The 22,495-nt window shown below is 40.0% G+C and overlaps 1 protein-coding gene across 1 annotated transcript in view; it reads left to right on the top strand.

Annotated features, from left to right (window-relative positions):
* The window catches only part of PTPRG (protein tyrosine phosphatase receptor type G), a 415,889-nt gene that overhangs the window by 267,475 nt on the left and 125,919 nt on the right, over window positions 1–22,495 (top strand). Inside the window, exon 5 of the mRNA XM_075158716.1 lies at window positions 4,050–4,145. Within this exon, the coding sequence (XP_075014817.1) occupies window positions 4,050–4,145 (96 nt within the window). The remainder of the gene's footprint in view (window positions 1–4,049; window positions 4,146–22,495) is intronic.

The raw sequence follows: 22,495 nt of genomic DNA, 5'->3' as shown, positions 1-22,495 counted from the left end.
TTCTGAAGATTTTCCCCTTCAGTGAGATTTTTTCAAGCTTAATCTGTGCTGTACAGCATACCTCTCTCAAGTTTGAGTGAAAACAATTCTACTCTTACAGTGTGAAGAGTGTCAAAGCATAAAGTTTTTCCATGAAAAGCAAACTCTTGCCCTCTCCCTGCCTTGGTAAAGCTCTGTAGCTGCAGTAGTTGTTGGTAGCATTTTAGGATGGAGAGAGTCTTCCTGCAAGAAAATTGCCTTTGTGTCACCAGGGATGGTTTGTTTCCGCTTAGCCTTATCAAAATACTGAAAATTTCAAGTTGCTTGGGCACTACATGTTTTTTCTAACAGATCTTTACAAGGTATATGCAAGCATTCTGCTATGTTGCACACCTGAGATTAAGGAAGTCCATGTAAGCCTTTCCCAGCCTTGTTAGTTGTAGCGGGGCCAGATGTGAAAGGCTTATAAACCTAGTACATTGTGCCATAGAGAACAGGACTCTTACGCCCTCTGGGACCTATGCCACCGGGAAGGCTATCTGGAGCACTATCAGCAGGGATGTGTGGAACAGAGCACTGACTGCAGACAGTTAGTGTCACACTATAGAAACTACAAAGGGTATTTCAGGTTTTCCCATTGCTAAGGGATTCAGAGCCTTTAAATTTTTTTTTATTATTATTTTGGAAAATAGAAGCTATTGTGAAATCACATGCAAAAATGTACGAGAAAATGATGGTTTATGGTGCTGAAATCAGGCAGTGCCACAATTCAGGTTGGATGCGCAAGCTTGGGTGATGCTCCATTCTGCATTTCACAAATAGCATATTATAATAAGATCCGAATTTTCTTTAGCTTAAATGCCCCTTTGTTGCATTCTGTACTCCTGCTTTGTATGTACCAGGCAGAGACAGTAGAAGTCATTTATATGCAAAATGCACCATATATTATATATACTAATTATATAATAAGGAGTAATAATGAAAATTTTCTAGCATGTTTAGGCCACTTAAGTATGCAGTGAAATTAGTTTTATGGTTAACTATCTTATTCCTGATTTGTACACAAAAAACATTATATCATCCATAGAAAATATTAAATTAAATATCTACTGATAAATGCATTCAAGATTATGTATATTATGTATAAAAGAACAAAAATACGTTAGATACATTTACAATTTATTGTAAATTGGGGAAAACAGATGAGACTGTATTATGGAAGAGAACAATATGTGATCACATAATTAGAAAATTGTCATAATACTAAAGCTCAGCGGTGTCCAGGTGTGGTTTTATGAGCAGCCTGAACCATGCAGCTTTGAGGATGTAACTTTACCATCTTCTTAACATTGTTTTTGCAGTGTATGAGTGTAAATTATATAATAGCAATTCCGGGGAGGTTCTACTCCTAAAATGTTCCTTGTAGCTGTATGAACACATAAGAAAGCTACTGTATGACAGATGACGATAATTTTTCATCCAAGGCGGTTCCCCTTGACTTGAAGGATGCAGAGAGAGGAACCACGCTCTCTGGTAAACCACCAGGGAGCAACGGTAAAATGTTTTGATGTGTATGGTAATCAAGGCAGAGTGTGGTTCTTGATTAGTCTGTGAAATTGCACTGCTGAGACGAGGGATCTGAATTAAGCACTTTTTTACCAAAGCCCTTTGCACTGCTATCCAAAAGTGTATTGTAAAAATTAATTTCCTTAAAATGCCGTGAGCAAAATTGATCCAAAATGATTTTGGCATATGCTGAACTCACTCAGTGATACTTTTCTTCATGAACTCCTATGAGGACTACATAGTGAAGTGTTTTATATAAGGTATACCTAATTTTAGGCTTCTTTTTAAAGGGGAGTAAAATGTAATTTGTGAGTGTTTTGTGAGCTTTGTCTATGCTGGCTAAATTGAAGTTTAAGCAATTCTACTTGAAACAAACTGTTTCTAATTTCTACATCAATGAATGCCTGTACCTCGGTCTACATTTGTTCAAAGCATGAGTTGTCAGAACCTGGAGGCACGACCAACTATGTGAGATATTGCCAGCATCTCTGTGTGTGCTGTGAATACACTGGGAATAGGAAGGCCAAAATAGGGGAAGAAAATTGCTTTCAAATTTTATGAAGCTAGAGTGAGTGCCAGACAATTTTTTCATTTTTTTGTGAGCCATTTGGAGTGTGGTCTTATTTTATCCTCCTGCTGAAAAAAGTACCTCTACCTCTGAAGAGACTGATCTTCATCTTGGCCTTTTCTCTATATGGTGGTTTTATTAGATGTATAGGTACTTTGCCAGTATTATACATTACAGCCAATATATACAGTCAGAAGCCTCAAAATCAGTAAATAGGAGTAGGACCATATCTGAGCAAGATAAAAGGGTATCATCTCATCTGGCAATATACAATATTTCAGAATACGGGAAAAATATTTGCATTTGTGAATACAGTAGGATTTGTCATGCAGCAGGATCTTGGAAAAACCCAAACAGCCCCAAACAAGTTATTGATGCCAGCAGAGCATTTGCCTGCAGACAGACTTGCAGGAGGGAACGATGGTCAGGCCAGCGGTGTGTTGGGAGGCATGGACAGACTCAGCTAGATCTTACATCTCCATTTAACTGTGCACTGTGTGGTTATTTCTTATCACCTAGTAATGCTGTGAAAGGCCTGAATAGGTCGGGTAATGGGTGATGGGCAGCAGAGAAGCAGGAGTGAATGCACAGGTTCAGGCAAGAGGCCAGTGGCAGAGGAGCCTGATGGGTCCATTCCTGTTTCATAGCCAGGACCAGATTTTTTTGCTGGAGTCAATGTGCACGAGTGAGCGTACTCGTTGGCCAAGCATCCTGTAGTAGTGTTACCCCCACAGATGCACCGGTGGATTGTTCGGATTGTGAAATCCATCAGGGAGGATCCTGAATGGCCCCAAGAGCAACCACTGCAAAGTCCAGTTCTTGTGTTTGGCTGTTACTATCAGGCACATGTTTTTAATTTGTAACGTGTAGAGCACACATACAACAAATGTTACCAATACTGAATTTATTCTATGAAAATGTACACACCTGCATGGTGTAATGTTGAGAAGGGAGCGTTGCATATTTTGGATGTAAACCAGATCCTTTGGAGCAAATCATGGCTGATACAGATGGACTAACACTAGAGCCTTCTTTGGGAATGGAAGGGGTTGAACAACTGCTGTTGGGACGGCTGGCAGAAGTGGGAGCTCAGCTAATGTGGTAAATGGAACAAGAACTATACAGGAAATTAAAAGCAGTAGTGCCCATGGGCCTCTGTGAGTTGCCCTTATTCATGGCATGTGTGTGTAGTAAAGCGGGATTGTTCAACAGCAGAGCGTATGAAGGAAGCTATTTCTCGGTCCTCTTATAGTTGTGTAACTCAGACATTTGCTGTTTTGGGGTAATCATTGTTCTCACCTGCTTTCACTTTGGGTTTGCCTAATTATTAATATTTATTCATCCTAAAATGACATTAAAATATCTGGTTTTGTCTCACACTTTTTGCCGAGTATTAATGCTTTGGAAATAAAAGTAATGAAATTTAACTGAAGTCAGGGAGAAGTCTGACCCTAACTGATAGTCCTGAATATCAGAGGCTCATAAAAATGCATTGCTACAGAGACAGACTTTTATCTTACAAATTGCTTTAGGAGTAAAGGAATAACTCTAAACGTTGAAATCCTTTTCAAAAATTCTCTATGGTTTTTGAGATAAATGTGTTTAGCACATTTAACAGAGCAGGAGATGAGCCTGCAATGAGCAAAGAAATGAAGAGATCCTGGCAGAAAGCACAAAGTTTACCATCTAAGCAGACTGGCCATACTGTTTATCCTTGGGTTTGTTATTAAAATGCATTGCATTGACTCTGTTCCCTGGTTACTGTCCCAGTAGGGCAGTCATGCTATTAATCAAGGTGCTAGTTAAACAATTTTGTTCAGCAGAATTCCTTTATCTCAGGTTCATAACACTGGGTTTATGTATGATGCGTATGCATTACCTCATTTGAAAGCTGTATGAATCAACACTAATGTGATTTTGTTTTTAATTTTTACAGATGCAGATTTACTTCTACAATCCTGATGACTTTGACAGTTTTGGAACAGCAGTTCTAGAAAACAGGGTAGTAGGAGCCATGGCCGTGTTTTTTCAAGTAAGTTTAAACAAGGGCTATATCCATAAGCCAAAGCATTCACCAAGTACTGTTTAATTCATTGAATTGTTTCAAGCTTAATGGATGCATCTGTTTTCTTGTTCCCACCTGTCTAAGTGAAAGATCTTTCATACTGTCTAAGTGTGATTTAAAATGTAAATAAGTATATTTAGAAACGTAATGAAAAATTTTGCATGAATTGTTCTGATTTTATAGCTGCTTTACAGATGCAGATTGGAGAACACATTTATCATGGAACTTCCTTCACTGCTGAAGCACATTGCTGGGGTCCCTGGAATACTAACAAACTGATGTGAATTGGTTCTGTTTAGAGAAAACTTAAAATTCAAACATAGCTTGAGAGAAAATTAATCAATAAGTTTCATCAATCTTATCTGCAGCAGCTTCTTCTAAATTGTCATAGTAACAAGTTCTTGAAGACACCAGGTTTCCGAATGAGTGAATTTATGCATCCCTTTTTTAAAAATGCATCCTCAAGAGCACGACTGCTCGGTTAGCTCATTTGTTGGTTCGACACGCTCAAGAACTGCGGTGTGGGGTAGAGCCTGCTGCTTGCGATGGCTGGCAGGTCAAGCCACATGGCAGTGGTGTTCAGCAATGTGGGCTTTTTGTCATATTGCATCAGAAATGGAGTTTTTCCTTTGACTCAAGCATGAATTGAACAGAGGGACTTGGAGCAACTCCATACCACCAGGCTGTCACAAGCAGAGAAGTGGCTAATGAAGGTTTTGAAATATCTCAAGGTGTTGCTTTTTCAAAAGAGAGGAAAGGAGGGAGGGAAGGGAAAACGCTGGTCCTCTGTGAGGTTGCACACTAGTTTTTACTGTGGAAGAAAATGATCTTACTGTTATCTTTATGAAGTCAGATAAAAAAGAATATGCAAGTACCCATATGTAAATACCTCCCTTTTTCTTATGATGTTAGAGTGACAAGCCTGACTCTCTTGCTCAAATTAAGTAAGGTTGTCTTTTTCCATGTCACTGATTTTGATCAAATGCTTTGATAAGGAGAAAAGGATGGATCCTTGTATTCCATAAATTGCTGTAACTCTGCTGACATCAGGCTAGTGGAAGTAGGCATGTTAAATTCATCACTGTTGAATTCTAAGCACTTCTGTGGTATTTCATGTTAGGGTAAAGTTGGTGGAGCTGCGATAATTTACAGTGGCATAGCAGGATGATTCCCCAGACTTCTTAATCTTGATGTGCTGTGGGAAGGATTTGGGCAAATTGAATTTGGCCTTACAAGACAGAAGTTTAGAAACAGAACAAACAAAGGCACTGTTGCTTGATTTATACCACAGTGAAAAGCTGCACGTTATGTGTGTGTGCCATGTCAGAAGGAGCATGTGTTATGCCATGGCATGCAATACATGTTGTGGCATCATGTGTCTGGAGTTTAATTGCTAAATTACCCTCATGTGCCTCACATAAGCCATGTGAAACATTGCCCCATGTTGCACCATTTCTTAGTCTGTATATGACATTTATTCCAAGAACCCTGTTTTTAGAGGATCTTAAAATTGCAGTGGGGCTGTGTTTTGTATTCTCCACTTGCAAAGCCAGGTGCTGCACTTACTGCGAGTCCCACTTTGCACAATTCCGAGGGAGCCATTAAACTCACTAGAAATAACCTAAAATAGTCTATAATGCTGTTAAAAAAACCATCTTTGATTGTAAGGGACCTGAGGCTCTTTAAGACCACAACCGAGTGTTGTGGTCCCCTCAGGGAAGCAGAAATCTATACTTTTCATCATTTCTAGCCCTCCAGGCCACAGGACATTAGGCTGTAAAGTCTGGATGATGGTACAGCTGGGCTCCTCTGCTCCAGGAGCCATGAAATCTGAAGCCGTTACTGGTAAACAGTCTCTGATCTCTTCCAGAGAGTGGGGGTAAGATAATTCTTTGGCAAAGTGACCCAGGGATAACCTGTTTTGTGGCTGCAAGGAAATAGTTTTCTTTTTTTGGTATTTTTCTCCTTGCCTTTGGGTCGAAATGATAAATCAATGGCGTGTATCAGGTCTTCCTTCTGGGTAGTTCTGCTCTGAGATGGAAAGCTGTCAAGGCAGATTTGTAGAGCCCGAAGTCCCCAGTCTGGAAGGGCATGTGCTGAATTCTGGCCTGTGTAAGTAAACTCGAAGGACTTCAGTGTGGCAACTGCTATTTTGGCCATCATGAGGGTTTTCCAGAGTTTGTCCCATAGAGCTTGAGGTTTTGCACATAGGGTTATTAATTGATGGTGATAATCCTTTGCAGATTCATACTGTGTTTGACCAAGGTGCCATTCTAGTTCCCTCAGCTGTGTATCGTGTGCTGGAGCTGGTGAACCAGCTGGTGACTTGGAAAAACCTTTACAGATAGTTTCGTTCAGAAATACTTGGTGTTCCTTTAGCCTTCCTCCCCAGGGCACCATGCGCATAAGCTTACCGTGGCTAGTATTTCATGCAATTAATTTAAAAGCTATCTTTTAAAACTGATTCTTAGTAACTGTTGAATGAAATGTCCCTAAGATGTCCATGGCCACATTTTGACTGGCAGCTTTGACTATTCAAGTAGTAATTTTATAGTTTGCTATTTTCCAGAGCTATGGTCCAATCTCTAACTCATTTATCTAGAACACAGCTTTAAAAAAATGTAGCAATAGAGGTCATACTGTTTTTTACAAATACATTAGAAAACTGAATTGTGCATGCTTTTCTATGTAAATATTTTAACACAGAAATTATTGGATAGATTTGCCATTAAGTCAAGACTTGGATTTTTGCTAATGTGTTAATGCTGTGTTGGAAAGAATGTGTACTGCACTGACTGAATTTATAGTCTGGCAGGTGTTTTTTGTTTGACTGATGTTCACAAATGTTCCTTTAAAAATCAGGTTCTCCAGTGAGTGAACATTATACTGAACTATATAATTATTGGTGAAACATTAAATAATTAAGAACCCTCTTTCCTCCTTTTTAAATAATTTAACTTGGACTATATAAGAATTTTCCTTATTGAATTCACTGTTTCAGGGCAAATTTCCAGGTAAAGTACATTGGTTCTGAACTTGGATAATTGAAGCACTTGGAACTTTGTTGTAATTGCTAATTAAATCTATGCTTTTCTCATTGCTTTCAGTGTAGACTCTGTTGATAGATTGTATTTCTGTTTGCATGCTGCAGGTCAGTTGACCTGACAAATACAAAAAAAATCACTAGTTAAAAATCAGGAAACAATTCTTGCATATACAAACTGCTATAATTGCTCATCTCTGTATTTCATTGTGGATAGACGCTCAGAGGGTCTCACATAAAATAGCACTGTGGGGACTCTATAACAGGTATTCTTAATTTGCAAATGAGATGGGCTGGCCTGAAATCTTTAGCTGGGCTCTGAAAGCTGATTTTTGTATTGGAGTACAAGTTGTAAAGTGAACAGGTATGTTGAGGAAAAGGGTCCCATGATACTTGGTCCCTTTTCCGACCGTAGCATCACTTCAGGCAAAATGCTGGGGACTATTGTATGCACGGGGGAGTGCTGCTGAAAATTCCTGCAGACTTTTGTTCTGTAACTGCGTATTTGGGGCAGAATGAGCTGCCTCGCTTTGCAAAAACCAAACAGCAAACAAACAAAACCTTGCACTGTGTTGTGCTGTTTCCTTCAAGATCCTCTCTTGTCCTCACTGAGGCCACAGTGAGTGTAACAGAGGAGCAAAGTGACTTAGGAACCTCTGATCTTTTTAGTTCAAATTATTTTAAAAGCTGTTCAGCTGGAAGAAGCTGAAAGGAGAAGGGAACTCCAGCCTGCTGGTGTCAGGTATAATGGTTATTAAAGCCCACAAACGTGCTTCACTGAGGGTGGAGGAATCAGTGGGAAAAATTACTTTTTTCTTAAAGTGGGAATATCTGTGGAAAAAAGTCAGTATGTTTCAAGAGGGAGAGGGGATCAGAGTATTAAACAGCAATGTGAGTCAAAAAGCTCATTTTTTTGTTGTTAAAGAGAACTCACTTGTTATTTTAGCAAAAATCTGAATCTTCTGGAGACAAATGAGGTAATGCCAATGATTTCTCTTTGCCTCCTGAGAAGTTTTTCAGGAGAAAAAAAAAAAAGACCTTTCCTGTCAGTGTTGGGGTTACTTGGCATTTCTCAAAGTGAAACTAGTGCTAGCAGAAGATGTTTAACTTCACATATCCATTACCTCCTGCCAACAGTATCCTCCTGGTCTGCAGTAAAGGCTTCTGGATTTGCAGAAACGGTAACACCGCAGTGGCGGGACCCGGCTGCGGGGGCTCACTGCTTCGTGAACCTCTTAAAAATTGCCCGTGGCTGCACCTTGAGACCCACCGACCTGCTGAAACACGTAGCGGGTCCAAGTCCAGCAGGGCACTTCAGTCTTGATTTAAATGATCCTAACTTGAATAGTTGGTGCATGTGCTTAATTTCAGCCTGCATGAGGTTTGACTTGCACTTAATGATATTCTGGCTCTGGGCCTTGGTTAATTGTGAGGCTGGGCCAGTTTTGAAGCAAGCCAGGAGTGGAAGGGAAGGCCCAGATCTCTCACTGGTCCCCGAGTCATCCGTTCTTATGTATACATGTAATACATATTTACAAGTTGCATTTAAAATGAGTAGTTACTTGGATTAAATGCATTCAGACATATTGCACGACTCTGTTTTAACCATCTAACAATATAATTCATGGCACACTTCACTACTTGCTTTATTAAAGCCAAACTTTAAATGTGTTCAAAACAAACATATTGCTTTTGCATTTGAAATATTCATCTTTTGGGCCTGCGTTAGATTCATTACAGCAGAAAATACTTCATTCCTTGATTACTACTGTGAAAAGACACAATACTGATTCCCTAAGCACTCATCAAATATTCGATAGCTCAGAAATTCAGGAGGTGGTGATGGAATTCTTGTTCCTACAGGGAGGGCATATAAATCTATTTTATTATTTGCAAAGAAAACCATCAGTGATTAGTTACTGTATCTCAGGTACTCAAACAAATCATCTCTAAAGAAGTTAAAGTAAAAATGAATTTTAAAATAACTTTTAGCAATGCTTTCATCATTAAAATTATCTTCATAATGATGAGTGATGTTGATACCTCGATCACTCAAGAGCTTTAGCAGTGCAGGGCTAGATTTTTAAAGGTAATTAGGTACTTGGCAGCAAATATGCAACTAACGGTATTTTCAAGAATATGTGAGATAAAAATCAAGGGTTCTACAGCTCTCTTTCTGGGATGCCATTCTTAATTCTCTTTTCAATACTAATGTTTTTTAAGGTTGTTAAAAAAAATACTGTGTAGCACTTTTAACATTTAGATCTATGTGTGTGTTATTTGTGTATAAATGTCTTTATATTTAGTACTAACTTATGTATGCAGAGATTTGTTCTTCAGTCAACAAATAGTAATTATGGCCTTGCTTTTTGTAAGGTTTTTTGGTAGCAGTTCTTGGTGTGCTTCGTGAAGGCGATGAATAACTCACTTTTCACAGGGACCTAAATGAGTTAAACACAGAATAAATCGGTGGAACACCATCAAAGCCATTGACTATTTGGCACAAATATGCTTTTTTTTAATGTATATTTCTCAAATAACAGAATTCAGCTTTTAACTTCCCTAGAAGCCTTTTTCTTTCCTCTTCTTCCCTTTCATTAACTGTTTCATGTGTTTGCCATCATAACCAAATAAATTTAGTGAATAAGTGCTTTAAATACAGTAGCTGTTGAGAAAACCGTATCATGGTAGGTTCTCATGTCCCCATCTCAATTCCTGGCAATTCCCTAATTCCGTCTGTCCCTTACTATAATGCTTTTTGAAAGTCTGAGGAAAACTAGCTTGATTTTGAAAATGAGAATGGAGAGGGAGGTGCGCACTTTTCCTGAAACATTATATCCACCTGCATGAAGCATAATCCGTGCTTCATTGTTTAGGCAATATCTTAAAGGTGATTTGCAGTAGTTCAAATAACATATAGCATCATTAACATGCAGGGCATCATCCAGAGTCATTGAGAGGCTTTTCATTTATTTTAATAGACTTCAGATACATGTAAAGACCTTAAAATTAAATTACAGTATTAATCTTTTAATAGTTGCATTAGAACCCGTGGTGTTTTATTAATAGTAGCTTATGAATAATAAAACTATTATTATTGATTAGCAGTATTATTTAGTAATTAGTACAGGTATTTTTTTATTATCTTCATAACATGAAAATGTGTGCAGGCTAAAGCTACTTATTCAATGCCTTTGGAAAGTATAATTTATATTTGTGAAAGTGTATGCGTATGTACTAGTAACTCTCCGTGTAACAGAAGACAAGCAAAACAATTTCAAATGTGTTCTTACTCACTAAGTCCAGTTTCCCAGCATTTTGAAATCATTGCAGCTGTTTAAAACCATTAGTTGTTACTAATAAAAGCAGTACTAGGGCCTTTAAATGGTTGAAGAATAATAGGGAGATACAAAGTAGCTACCCTGACATATAAAGAGAGCAAGTCAGAGTAGGTAGATATGGTCAGTACAGCACTGAGAGTACATTTTTCTGAGAAACACCTTGTACAATACATGTAATGATGTACAGTAATATGAAGCATCTCTGGAGCAGAAAACGATTCTCCTAATTTTCCAGTGAATAAATGGGGATAAAATTATCAAACGACAAAAGTGATTTTGCATCATGGAGACTTTAAATATAAAATGATGAGAGCTTCTTAAAGTCTGTTAGATTTGAGTTGAGTTCAGCGTGGGAATGGCACTGAACAGCCTCCAAAGGTGGTTGCTTTAGTCAAAACATGCAAGTTTGGGTGCCTAACAATAAGTATTCATGCTGATCAAAAAACTTGCACTGAAACCCTTTTGATTGGAAGTTGGGTTTGGGTAGAAGACAAAAATTCATGGAAAGTGTCTGTTTCTAAAAAATATATTCTACCTTTCCATTAAAGAAAATAAAAATAATTTTTTAAGCTAAGCCCAAAATTCAGTTTTTTATTTCAACTTCTGTTGAAAGTTTCTTTGGGAAATATGAATATTTTTGAATATTTTATGTAAAAAGAAAGAAAGGGGAGAACAGATGGGGAATAGCTCTGTGAGTAAAAAAAAAAAAATATATATATATATATCAGTTTCAATTTTGGTGCTTATTGAGTTTCAAATGCTTAACAATGAGACTTTAACTTTATTCTGATCCATACCTTTGCCCACATTGGTCATATTTCAGATGTTGTTTAATAGTAGAATTGCTGTTTACAGCAGAGATTTTTTAAAAAATAAAGGTTTCTTGTAATAAGGTTCTTTATCCTTTATTTTAGTACATATATGAGTAGGCTGACTCTCAAGAGTAATAAGCACACAATTCCTGATGGAGTCTTGAGTTTAGTAGAGAAACTTCAAAAGGTTTTTAGCTGTGGAGTGAGAGCTGTCATGTGATGGGCAGAGCTGCATCCCTTTCTTGAAGATCATTGCTTGAAGCAGGGCAGAGAAGCAGGTAAGGAAGCGGCTGGGGTGAGCCCTGGGACTTCACCGAGCAAAAGCCATGAGTGCTTTGGGGAGCACAGGGAGCTGGGAAGGGGTCGGGGCTGTGAGCCCAGTGACGTTCATCACTCACGTGCTGCTGGGCTCAAGGAACGAGGACTTTGTTAGTGAGCTGAATTGCACGGAAGAAAGACTGGCCCTTTCACCCGTGGGGCTTTTTTACTAGATAATCTTCAATACTCCAAATTTTTTTTCCATTGACAAAAGCACTGATACACACGCTTGCTGCTGGGGTCACTGTGCAGAACCTGGGCTCCTGGTAATCCCTCATTTCAAATCTCACACAAACACGAGCAAAGTTTCTCTTGATTTGCAGGGTACCGTGGGTCTGGGCTTTCTCATTCACGTGGTTGCACATTTGTCATGGCTTATCCATGAGAAGGAGCCCACGTGGCTAAATCTAGGACTGCTAAGAGCAGAGGTGTTCACACAGCAGCCTGAACATCCTGAGCAAGTGTGCTTGGAGGAATGAGGTACAAATGCGTGAGCGAAAGGGGGGCTGGATGTAAAGGCAGACAGACTGACAAGGCGGCTGAAACAGATCGTTCTTGGAAGCAAACACATCATTCCGCTTCTGCTTGCCTGTGTTCTGCCAAGAAGCATTTGCAGTCTCTAGATCATGATGGCTGCAACCTGCTGTGTTGAAACTTTTCTATCCACAGGCTGACTGTGCAGTGTAGAAAGATAATCTACCTTATGTGCACTTATCTTCTTCAGTGCCCAAGCAATCGTCTTCCTTTCCCTTCTTCTCTTCAGCTCTACGAACTCGTTCGTGGTATTTTCCAATAAGGCAGAAGAGCAGGAAGCCTGATTTTATGTCAGATGACCTCCAAAATGCAATACTTTCAATTAAAACCTTTTTCTTAGGTGGAGTTTTAAAGGATATGGGCTGTACAGAAAGCGGTGTCATGCAGTTCTTTTTACAGTGCAGAGCGAAATACCAGAATGCACAGAGAGTCTTTGACTTTTATTTTGGTTTTAATCTCAGATATATCTAGAGAAATGCAACTTCCAAAGTGTCTGAAAAAATTCTAATTGAAGGTAAAAATTAGATCCTTTTTTTTTTTTCCCCAAATGCTCTGTAAATGCTTTCTTACCTGCGGAGTCTGAGATCATAACTCATAACTTGTGCTGTCGCTTCTCTGGTTTGGATGAGTAGCAAGGAGGGTGGCTAACAATGGTCATGGGTTATTGAGTGACTTTTGCTTTTTGTGATAAATCATGGTCAGCTGCTCTGATATTTTTAATGGCAACATCACAATTATTGATGCTAGGAAGGAACTGTAAACTTCCTTGCTGTTGAGAGGACTTGGACTCCAAAGTTGTGCAATTCTACAAATTTGAAAAACACTCTGTATATTTTGTGGGGTCTCTCCTCAATATCTTGAGCTATCTGTTGTAACTATTAATGAGAGCTGGTTGTGTGCATTGCATGGGGAATAGATGTCTGCGCTCTTCTGGTTTAATGTTCATTTGAATGTCAGGATCACTATCTTTCAGTTTATAGCACTGTAAATGTTTTTGACTTGCAGCTTTTTTGCTTTCCCAGTGCTTCTTAATTGATTAATGTATTACGATTAATCCCAAGTGGGATGCCATTATTAACTTGCTTCATTAAATTACATACCAATTTGTTAGCCTTAATTCTCATAATTGTCCCCTTATATTTTAGTGTTTTTATTTGAATAACTTGCCCTGAGAATTTGATCAGCATGCATTTGTGTATTCTTTTGCCTCCCTTTCCTTGCTCTCACCCTTGATGTTCAAAAGTGGAGTCAGTTTAGGAATATTTATAGTGTCTAATGTCAGCATCTTAAACACAGTAATTTAATTCTCTGTGATTTAAAAATATCCTGTCTTAAAAAAATAAATGATTCACTTTTGTAGCCATGCTGTAAAAATCTTTAAATTGACAGAAAAATATCTTGTAGAGTTTTCATTACTAGACTCCTGAAAATGACACTTAGGTGTCTAATATGTAAAAATTACAGTCGTCAGTCTATAATCTCACCCCCTCTGTGGTTCAGGAAGATTGATACTCAGGAAGTCTGCTGATTATAACCATTAGACTAAAAAACAAATTAGTTCCCTAACTACAGTAATGCTTTTTGCATTTTACTCTAGTGTGCTTTGTTGATGCATCACTTTGCACTTTATCAAACATCACAAAGCAGACCTAGAGCTGGATGCCATGAGAGCTGGGTCAAAGTGGAGGGACCCCCAGCCTTCACGCAGGCTCCTGTCACTCACCTGTTGTCTGCTTTAGGGAAGGGACAACAGCCCCTTGTAGAGTCTTTCTTTGTGTCTTTGAGCATTGAGAAGCCATTGAACGTGGCTTGTTTTCTTTGCTGCAAGTACCTTTTCTCCTCTCTGTGATAGCAACGATTGCTTCATCCCCTTCCTTCTTACATGTTCCAAGTCTGGTGCATTTTGACTTGACCTTTTTTGTTTAAGAAACAGAGAGAGAGAGAAGCTGGAAAGAAAGCATCTATTTTTTGCTATCCAAGTCTTTGGAGAGTTTTGCTGGAATTGGTCTTAGTTACAGAATCAAAGGAGATGTAAAGCTGTACATTCATCTCCTTTCCTTTCTCCTCTCTCCCAAACACAGCAGCTGCCTCTGATAAGTCTCTGTTTTTACCTTGTTGTTCAACATCCAGCCTGGATTCCAGGAAGATCATTTTTATGCCTGTCTGCCTACCTCTTTTTTAAATTTAATTCCATTTCTTTTTCTGCAAAAACCATTCTCTGTAGCCATCCAGGACTCATACCCCATTAGTCTCTCAGAGGACTAATTAAGTATATTACATGTGGTTTACATTCATGAGACATAGACGGAGAAATCTAACATTTCAGTCGGGAATCTCCAGCTCTCCAGTCCGCATGTTGCCCAGTTCTGCAGGATTTTGCACAGGATTTGTGTATCCCTTAGAAAAATTACACTTGTTTTCATCCTCTGTATCTTCCATGAAACTTAGAGTCTTCATATGTCTCTGGTTACCAGTTAGTGTTATGGCACATTTTAAGTGAAGGCGAGCACAAGATCTATTCATGAATGATTGCCTAGTTTCACTTTGTGCCGTAAAAGAGAGATTGGTTGTAAAGTCTGAATATATAAAATAGATGGGTAAAATTGGGGCTTCCTTTGCCTTTAGATCTTCTGGCTCAGATGAAAAAGTTATTCTTGTTAAATTTAAGCTATTCTGCCTGAAGAATTATTACTGAAGTTCTCAGATATAACAGTGCCAAGTTTCTCCTAGTATTGGCAATAATAAACAATGCAAGCTTCAGACAGAATTTCCTGGGTAGCATACCAAATGTTCCAGAAAACCTTCTCGGACAGCAGCTAATACATTTTTAATACAAATAAAACATAATTCTTTAGTCTCGTTTCAGTTCGATCCCTAAGGTAGAAAAAGTATACCGACTATGCATAATTTATGTATTTGTTTGAAGTGTTTACCCAGATACTCCATTCACAAAGTCTCTTTTTGCTAATAGGTTGCTGTGAGATGTAAGAATCACTTAGGGCTCGCGTTGTACAAATAAATGGAACATGTCATTTTTGTACAATCAGTGAGGTGGTTACGTGGTCATCCTAATTCTGTCTTCATCTGTGCTGTCCATCCTTAGCCAAGTCACAGAACAGGTCCGGCTGAAATGTCAGTGTGTTTTTCCCAGATTGTATGTGATGTGAAAGCATGGAAGCATGCGAGGGAGGGAAGAGGAGCGGTTGGGAGCAGAGGGTGCTGCCCACCCCTTTCGGGGACACCATGGATTGGTGTCAGGCTGGTGTGTCCATATGAGCACCACCCCAGTTATTACCAATGATATGTGTGGTTTCCTGTATAATTCCCATACATTACACACGATGCAGAGCAAGCATGCAGGAAAATATCCCTCAGTAATTTAATTATAATCTATCCTAAATTATTGTAAATCCAGTGTTACAGGTTACTGCCGGAGGGTCGAATTGTTGCTGGTTTTTGTCATCTGTAGTTTCTGTGCTGCAGGACAACTGTGGGAGAGATGAGGGAGAGAGGGTTTTCTGAGTCAGTGGTTTTCTTTCCAGGGGTCAAAGAAAGGCAATGAAAGTAAATCAGAGTCTAGTCTGGTCCCTTTCTTTATGTCTTTGTAGAGAGGTAGACATTTGTATGTATGGCTGATGGCTTAACTGATAATGCTGATGGCATATCACCCCCCAAAATAATTCTGCAGCCGAGATGGCAGCTTGCCCAGAGCAATCCTTGTATCTGATGTTCTACCTCCCGTGAATCTAAACCAGAAATCTTTGAGTTCATAGGGTGGAGATGAGGGTGTGTAAACCTGGGAACCCTTTTACGGTATAATTTTAGTAGCTTTCAGATGTATCTTCTACATCTGAGATGCACTGAAAAGCACAGTAATCCGGCTGAGGTGATGAGTCTGAAATGAGCTAAATGGTCCCGGTTTGAGCAGTATTAAACCCCCCTTTGTTTTAAGGTTAGGTGTGCTTTAATCAGAGTTCCCAGAACAAAACCAGCACAGGAGCTGGGATGTGCTTTTCTGCACATTAAGCTCTACTGGAGATAGATGAGAGTCAAGAATGCCAATCACCATCTTATTCTATGCCGAAAATTGAAATGTGTGTTAAATAAAGATTGCTTAAATCTGTTCACAGCACCTCTGAACAGTGATTTTTCAGAGGCTTGCAAGATGGAGCATGATTTTTCCTATGAGCTTACGGTGTTTGCAACTGTTTCACAGCTCTGGGAGCACTGAGAAGCCAGAGAAAAGCTGCCTGGCTGATACCATCAGAAAAGTATTTAGCTGCTGATTGTAACCGTACCATTTCTGCGCATCAAAAATGCATTGTAATGTAGTCATTATCAAGAGTGAAGAGACTTTCTGAAAGAAGGTATTGGTTTTGCAACATCTGTACTGTATCAAATGAAGCCTAACTGGAGATTTGGCAAGCTGTTCCTTATGAGTAAAGTAAAATGATGTACCACATTAGAAAGTAGCTTGGTTATTAGAAAGCTCAGTCTTGCTCCTGATAAAATGGATTTTTTCAGCGTAAAATTCATCTTTACTTGCTGCAAGAATATTGCTAAAACAGATTAACTTTGGATCGCAGTGTATTTTATAGTATGTCTCATGTTATTTTAAGGCTGTAAATACATTAGCTGATCTGTAAGCTTCACATAAGTTACTGCTTTCTGGGTTTTGAAGAAATAGGATCATGTTATGCAGGAATCAGGATGATTGAATTAAATCACCCCTTTTGATATTTATTTTCCCTCAGGATCATGCTACCAGATCAATATTTAAAAACAGCTATATGGGTAAGCGTTGATTAGAAAGCAAAGCTCCATAACCCTAACAGCTAAGCTAGTAATTTTTTTGTGTGTATTTTATCTGTGGTTTGTATGGCATTATGCACATGCCTGTGTATTAGAAGCAGTCAACATAAAATTATTCTCTTACTCCTTCCTCCCCCCTGCCTACCTTGCCACCTGGCAAACCTTCTTTATCATATCTAGATCCTATAAAAACATCTGACATAATTTGAAATGCTCTTGTGTGAAACATGATTAGACTACATCAATCACTTTTCAAAGGTTTTTTTTCCTGCATTTTGTATTCTAAACTGCTAAAGACACATGCTTTTATATCCTGCTGCATTTCGTGGAAGACATGAGCAGACAGATAGTTCCCCATCTTGGATGAACCAGTCTTGTTAAGTACTCTCCCAAAGTGCATACCAGTCAAATTAAACTTTAGGTTAACATTTTGGAATGCTCTCCTCTTGCCAACTCATTACCAATGATATGGCTAAGCAAACTGTTGCCTTCTGCTATTCCAGATATCTACAGAGATTTATTACATTTCAGCTAATAAGCTTACCTTCTCTAATAGCACGCGGCCCACCCCGCCTTATGGCTAGACTTGTCTCTTGTCATAACTTGGGCAGAGAATTAAAGGCCGGAAGTAAAGCTGGCTTTTAAACCTGTCTAGGTAGAGCTGGTTGGTGGTCCCTGTGTTGCGGGTGGAAACATCCATCATTTTTGAGTCTGAACTCGCTCGTTATCTAGCCCAGCTCTGCGCTACCCCTCAGGTCGATACCGATACCTCTCTGCGGACAGATGGTGGTGGGAGAGGGGGGTGATGCCCGGGCAGGTGGCACCACCTCGGTGTGCTGCAGGGCCATATGGGCACTTGGGTTTTAGAGAAACTTGGTCTGTGCATGCAGTACAGCTGGCTGCTACCACACCTGTCTAATAGAGTTGCTGAAAGGCTATATAAATTCATGCTGAGCTATGGAGATTATCTCTGTCAGCTGTTCTTGTGTCAGAAGCAATTTTTTTTAATGCTGCATTTATGTCCTAAGTGCCCAGCCTATGCCTACCTTTTAGGAAATACTCTTTTTCTTCCTTCATTACTGCTTGCATTGCATCTGAGGCATATATAACTGGTGGTTTACCCCTAAAAATAGAAGATTTTTTATGCCTTCCTTATCATGCCATATATTAAAATGTTTGCTGCCCCCCTTAAATCTGAGTGTAGGCAGAGCCGAAAATGCAGGTATGTCCTACCAGTGTGCTGGGGTCAGTGCCAGCCTGCAGAGAACATGACATGCTACAGCATCAAGCTTTCAAGCAGTGGTGCTTGCTGCCGTTAGCTCTGGAAACCCTCTCATCCTCACAGCAGCCGTCAGTGCAGTGCTCCTCGTATGCATGTTACAGCTGGGCTGGAATTCAAACTATGTTGGGTCTCAGGCATTTTGGGGAGAATCGCCTGTGCAACCTGGCAGTGAACGTGTCCCTCTGTGCCAACCCTCTGAGGATTGCCCTTACAGAGCATCGGCTTTTTAGCTCACTCCATACCAGCTCAAGCATTTGGCAGGGGAAAGCCTAATGTAGGTTGTGGTGTCAGTCACAGGCAGTCATATGACGGTAGTGCCATCAAAGGACCACGCAACATGCCAGGTTTTGAGAAGAGATAAGAAACTTTTCTAGAGGTTGATACCAAAACTGGGGTCATATGCCAGGAGCCCAGGTGGTCCAGCTGACTGGCCACAGCGTTGGTGATAGGATCATAACCAGTGTACATGATCTGTGGACACCCAGGAGTTAAAGTGCTGGGATGTGAAGAGGTTAAAAAGAAGGAAGGAAACACCTCAAATTAATAGGCAGGTTCTCTGGCAAGCAGATTCAGAGAGTGTGAGAGGAGAGGAGATGGAAGACTCTTCCTGAGAGCGTTCCTGTGTGCACCCACCTGCAGGAAGCATCTTCACTGCTCTGGGTCAGACTAGACTTGTTCAAAGAGCACCTTTTGTTCTAATCATGTCTTAAGTTTTATTTTAAATCAAATTCAGTTACGTTTTATGTCTTCTCTCATACCTTTCCCTGAGATTTTGAGATTCTGGTAATTTTCCAGTTATATCCTGTGTAGGAGGAGGGCTTCTTGACCAGAGACAGAACTTGAAAACCCCCTCCATAGATGGGTCACACTCCACAGGAGCACTGGAAAGCTGTGAGAAGCCCGTGGAGCAGAGGCATGAAGGCTAGAGCATCCTGAGGAGTTCTGTGGCTTTAAGACTATCACCTACTCGCAGTGATTGAATAGCATTCACTTTGCCACTGCTGAAATGTAAAACATCCTGAAACAAGCATACATGTCACGTTAGTTTTTGTATGTCTTTGTATTTCAAGAGGAAGAGTTTGCTGCCACAAACTGAATTTTTCCCAGGCTTTTAATGCACTTGTGTTCTAAGTGCTTTTTTTCTGAACAATAATTTCCCCGTTTCCTCTAAACACTAGAGGAAATCTAAGCCATGATACTTGTTGAAATGTTTTTGTAAGGAACTGAGTGAGTTGTTGGGTCATTCTAACCAAGTGAAAAATAAACAGCTTGACATATGATCCTCACTGTTGTGTGTAGTGTTACACCAGGTGAAATGGGGGGGGTTGAGCTGTGCTTTTGTTGCTGCAGGAACTTGAGTAGCTTAGAAGCAGCTGAGAAGAAAATTGCAGGTCACATCCTGCCACTCTTAACTCAGTGGCCTGAAAGACATTGAGATGAAGACTGCCTCATCTTACCTGCTTCTCGGAGCTCTACTGCTGTGACTGCCCTGCTGCTGGTACCCACCCTGGCTCAAGGACCTGGTTTTTGGTGCACCTGCACTTCATGCCCATTAGCTGTGGAGTCCTTGGCAGTCCTGCAGCTGGTGTTCTTGGCACCCTGTCTGCTGGCATCCAAGTTTCCCTCACTTCCCTCAATAGCCGAGGCTGCTTCTTTTCCCTGTCTCCCTGATGGACGTCTGGGTGGGGCTGGAGGGGCACAGGGACTTCGTTGGTGATGCAGGAGGCAGGGGGTGGAAAGGAGAAGGGGGCAGAGTCGTTCAAGGGTGCACAAGGGGGTATGTGGAATGGTTTGGGAAGAGAGGATGCTGTAGCGTTGGAGGAGACAGAAACAGCTCACTGGGTGGGAAGAGAGAGCAAGGAGGATGTGGCAGGTGGGTGCTGGAAGAGGGAGGCAACTCAGAAATGAGAGTGGAGGCAGGAGTGAGGAAATTCTGAGGATTAGCTGGTCCTTTCTGCTTAGGTACTATGAGCACTGAACTGTGCAAGTTCATAGCATTTTGCAAAACTGCATACATCTGCAAGAACTTAAATGACACTGAAAATTTTCAAAAGATAAGTAAAAATGGAGTAACTTGTTTGAAAGAGAATTACAACATAGTTGACAGACTTGTCCTCTTGTGCTAGAAAGCTATTGATGAACACCACTGATCTAACATTGGGTTCTTGTACTGCAAAGATGCCTGGAAGCCCGAGAGCCCTTCCAGCCCATGGCTGCTACGTTAGACATGGGGAATTTTGCTGTAGCAAAAACTCCTGCGAGCAGTTTCAGTAGATCAGTTCATACCAACCTCCTTAAAAATGAAGTAAAAGGAATGGCAAGCAAACTACATTGGAGTTTGATGTTTCAAAGCAGGAGATAAAAATTCTGCCCTACAACAATTTTTCACTGGATTTCTGATGTAATTGTGAACTGAGATGTGGTTGTCATTGGGGAAGTGGCTGTGTAACTTCATTGACATTTCTGCATCCTTTGTGTTTGTGACTCACAGATGCCAGCTTGAGTCATCTCGTACTGGCAGGCTGGAGGGAGCCGCTGCTGTTGTGGGGAAGTGAGCTGAGGGCAATGCTGGGAGAGAAAAAAACGAGGACTTTTCATGTAGGATGAATGAAAGATGTTGGGAAGCTGAGATGACTCCTTTTCTTCATTTTAAAGGGGTGATTGTTGTGACCTCTCTCACCAAAATCCTTTGTATTGACTGGAAGAGAGGAAAAAGCCTGGAAATCTCTGCTGCATCGTAGGCAAGCTTACCTGGAGCAATCAAATTACAAACCCCTGCAAAATGCTGGGGTTCCAGATGCCCATCTGAGCTGTTCCCTTCCACCCTTTGCATTTTGCCCAGCACATTTTCTTTTCTTGTTTAGCCACCAGATTTCATTGTTTTATTTAAAAAAAAAAAATAAAGCTGAAGATATTTTTTCTCAGTTGCACACATTTGTACCAAATTCAAGCCAGGAGCAGAAGAAAATGAAAGCTAACTTCCACTCTTGGTTTCACAGTTTTGAGTTTAGTCTTTCCAAATGTGTGAAGCTGTATATCAAAGAGTGGGTGCTATGGGATGATCTGGCTGTAGTGCTCATTATTTTTTTTTCATTACAGCATTTCATTTTCCTCCCTACTTAGGGCAAAATGGTTATTTTTACCTAAAAACTCCTGTAATGGGCAGATTGTGGAAACTCTAAAAGAGACCCAACTCCCTTTTTTTTTTTTTTTTTTTTTTTTTTAAAACTCAGATGGTGAGAACAGTTTATAACTGATGGCAGTTTTTATAAAATAGCCTCCATCCTGATAAAATGTTACCCCCTGGTGTGTCATTTTTCCAGCTGAACTGCTGGTAGGATTGAGAGATCTTGCACACTGCTGCTTAAATAAGTAGACTACATGCTCTATGAAGAAATCATATTATTTTCTCAAAGGAGAACAAGTAGGCTCAGTGCACCAAAATTGCTTTAAATAAACTTGCAGCTACTCTAGCCTTTTTTTGCGCAGCTGCAGATGGTACAGTCTATCAATCAAGCTTTCCCAGCTTTGAGAATCTGCCACTGAAGCTGTCTCTCCTCTGTGTTGCAATTACATTTTTATCTTTTACAGAGCTTTGTATCTTAGATATTCTATTGCTACTAATCAGATTGTGCTTTTGGGCTGCAGATATCTTTTGTTTTGCCTCAGATATATGCTTATTAAGATCTTTCAATAATTTGTTAATTGAATGTGCTATTCACTTGCAGTAAATTAGCTGCATCGTGCTTTCGAAGTGCAAGAATACTTTGGGGAAATTAATGCCTACCTTATCAATGGAGTGAGTCAAAGTTTGGGCAAACAAGTGGCTTACAAAAAGAAAGGAAAATACATTGCCGGCTGTTTCTTACCGTCCTGGTGGTTGCAAATCTTGTGATAGTGAATGGAGGTAATGCTGCGGGGGGGAGGCTGTGAAGTCTTCCTCAGCTGATGAGCTGATCAGTCAGCTGCCAGCACGTGTGCAATACACGATCAATGTTTCTATCTGCTAACAAAGCAACTCAGTGTGCACAAACAGAATGTACTCTGAGCTGAGTTATTAAGCAGTACTTAACTCTACCTTTGAGTTTCGTGCTCTTGCTTTTTTTGAGACAGTCTCTTATATTAGCATGTTGCTTTGCTGGTGCAAATTCTGTTGTATGTTCTTCTGAGGAAGC

The sequence above is a fragment of the Calonectris borealis genome, chromosome 10 (genome assembly GCF_964195595.1).
Source record: "Calonectris borealis chromosome 10, bCalBor7.hap1.2, whole genome shotgun sequence".
Lineage (NCBI taxonomy): Eukaryota > Metazoa > Chordata > Aves > Procellariiformes > Procellariidae > Calonectris > Calonectris borealis.
Note: the sequence above shows the minus strand (reverse complement) of the source record. Positions and strands in the feature narration are given on the sequence as shown.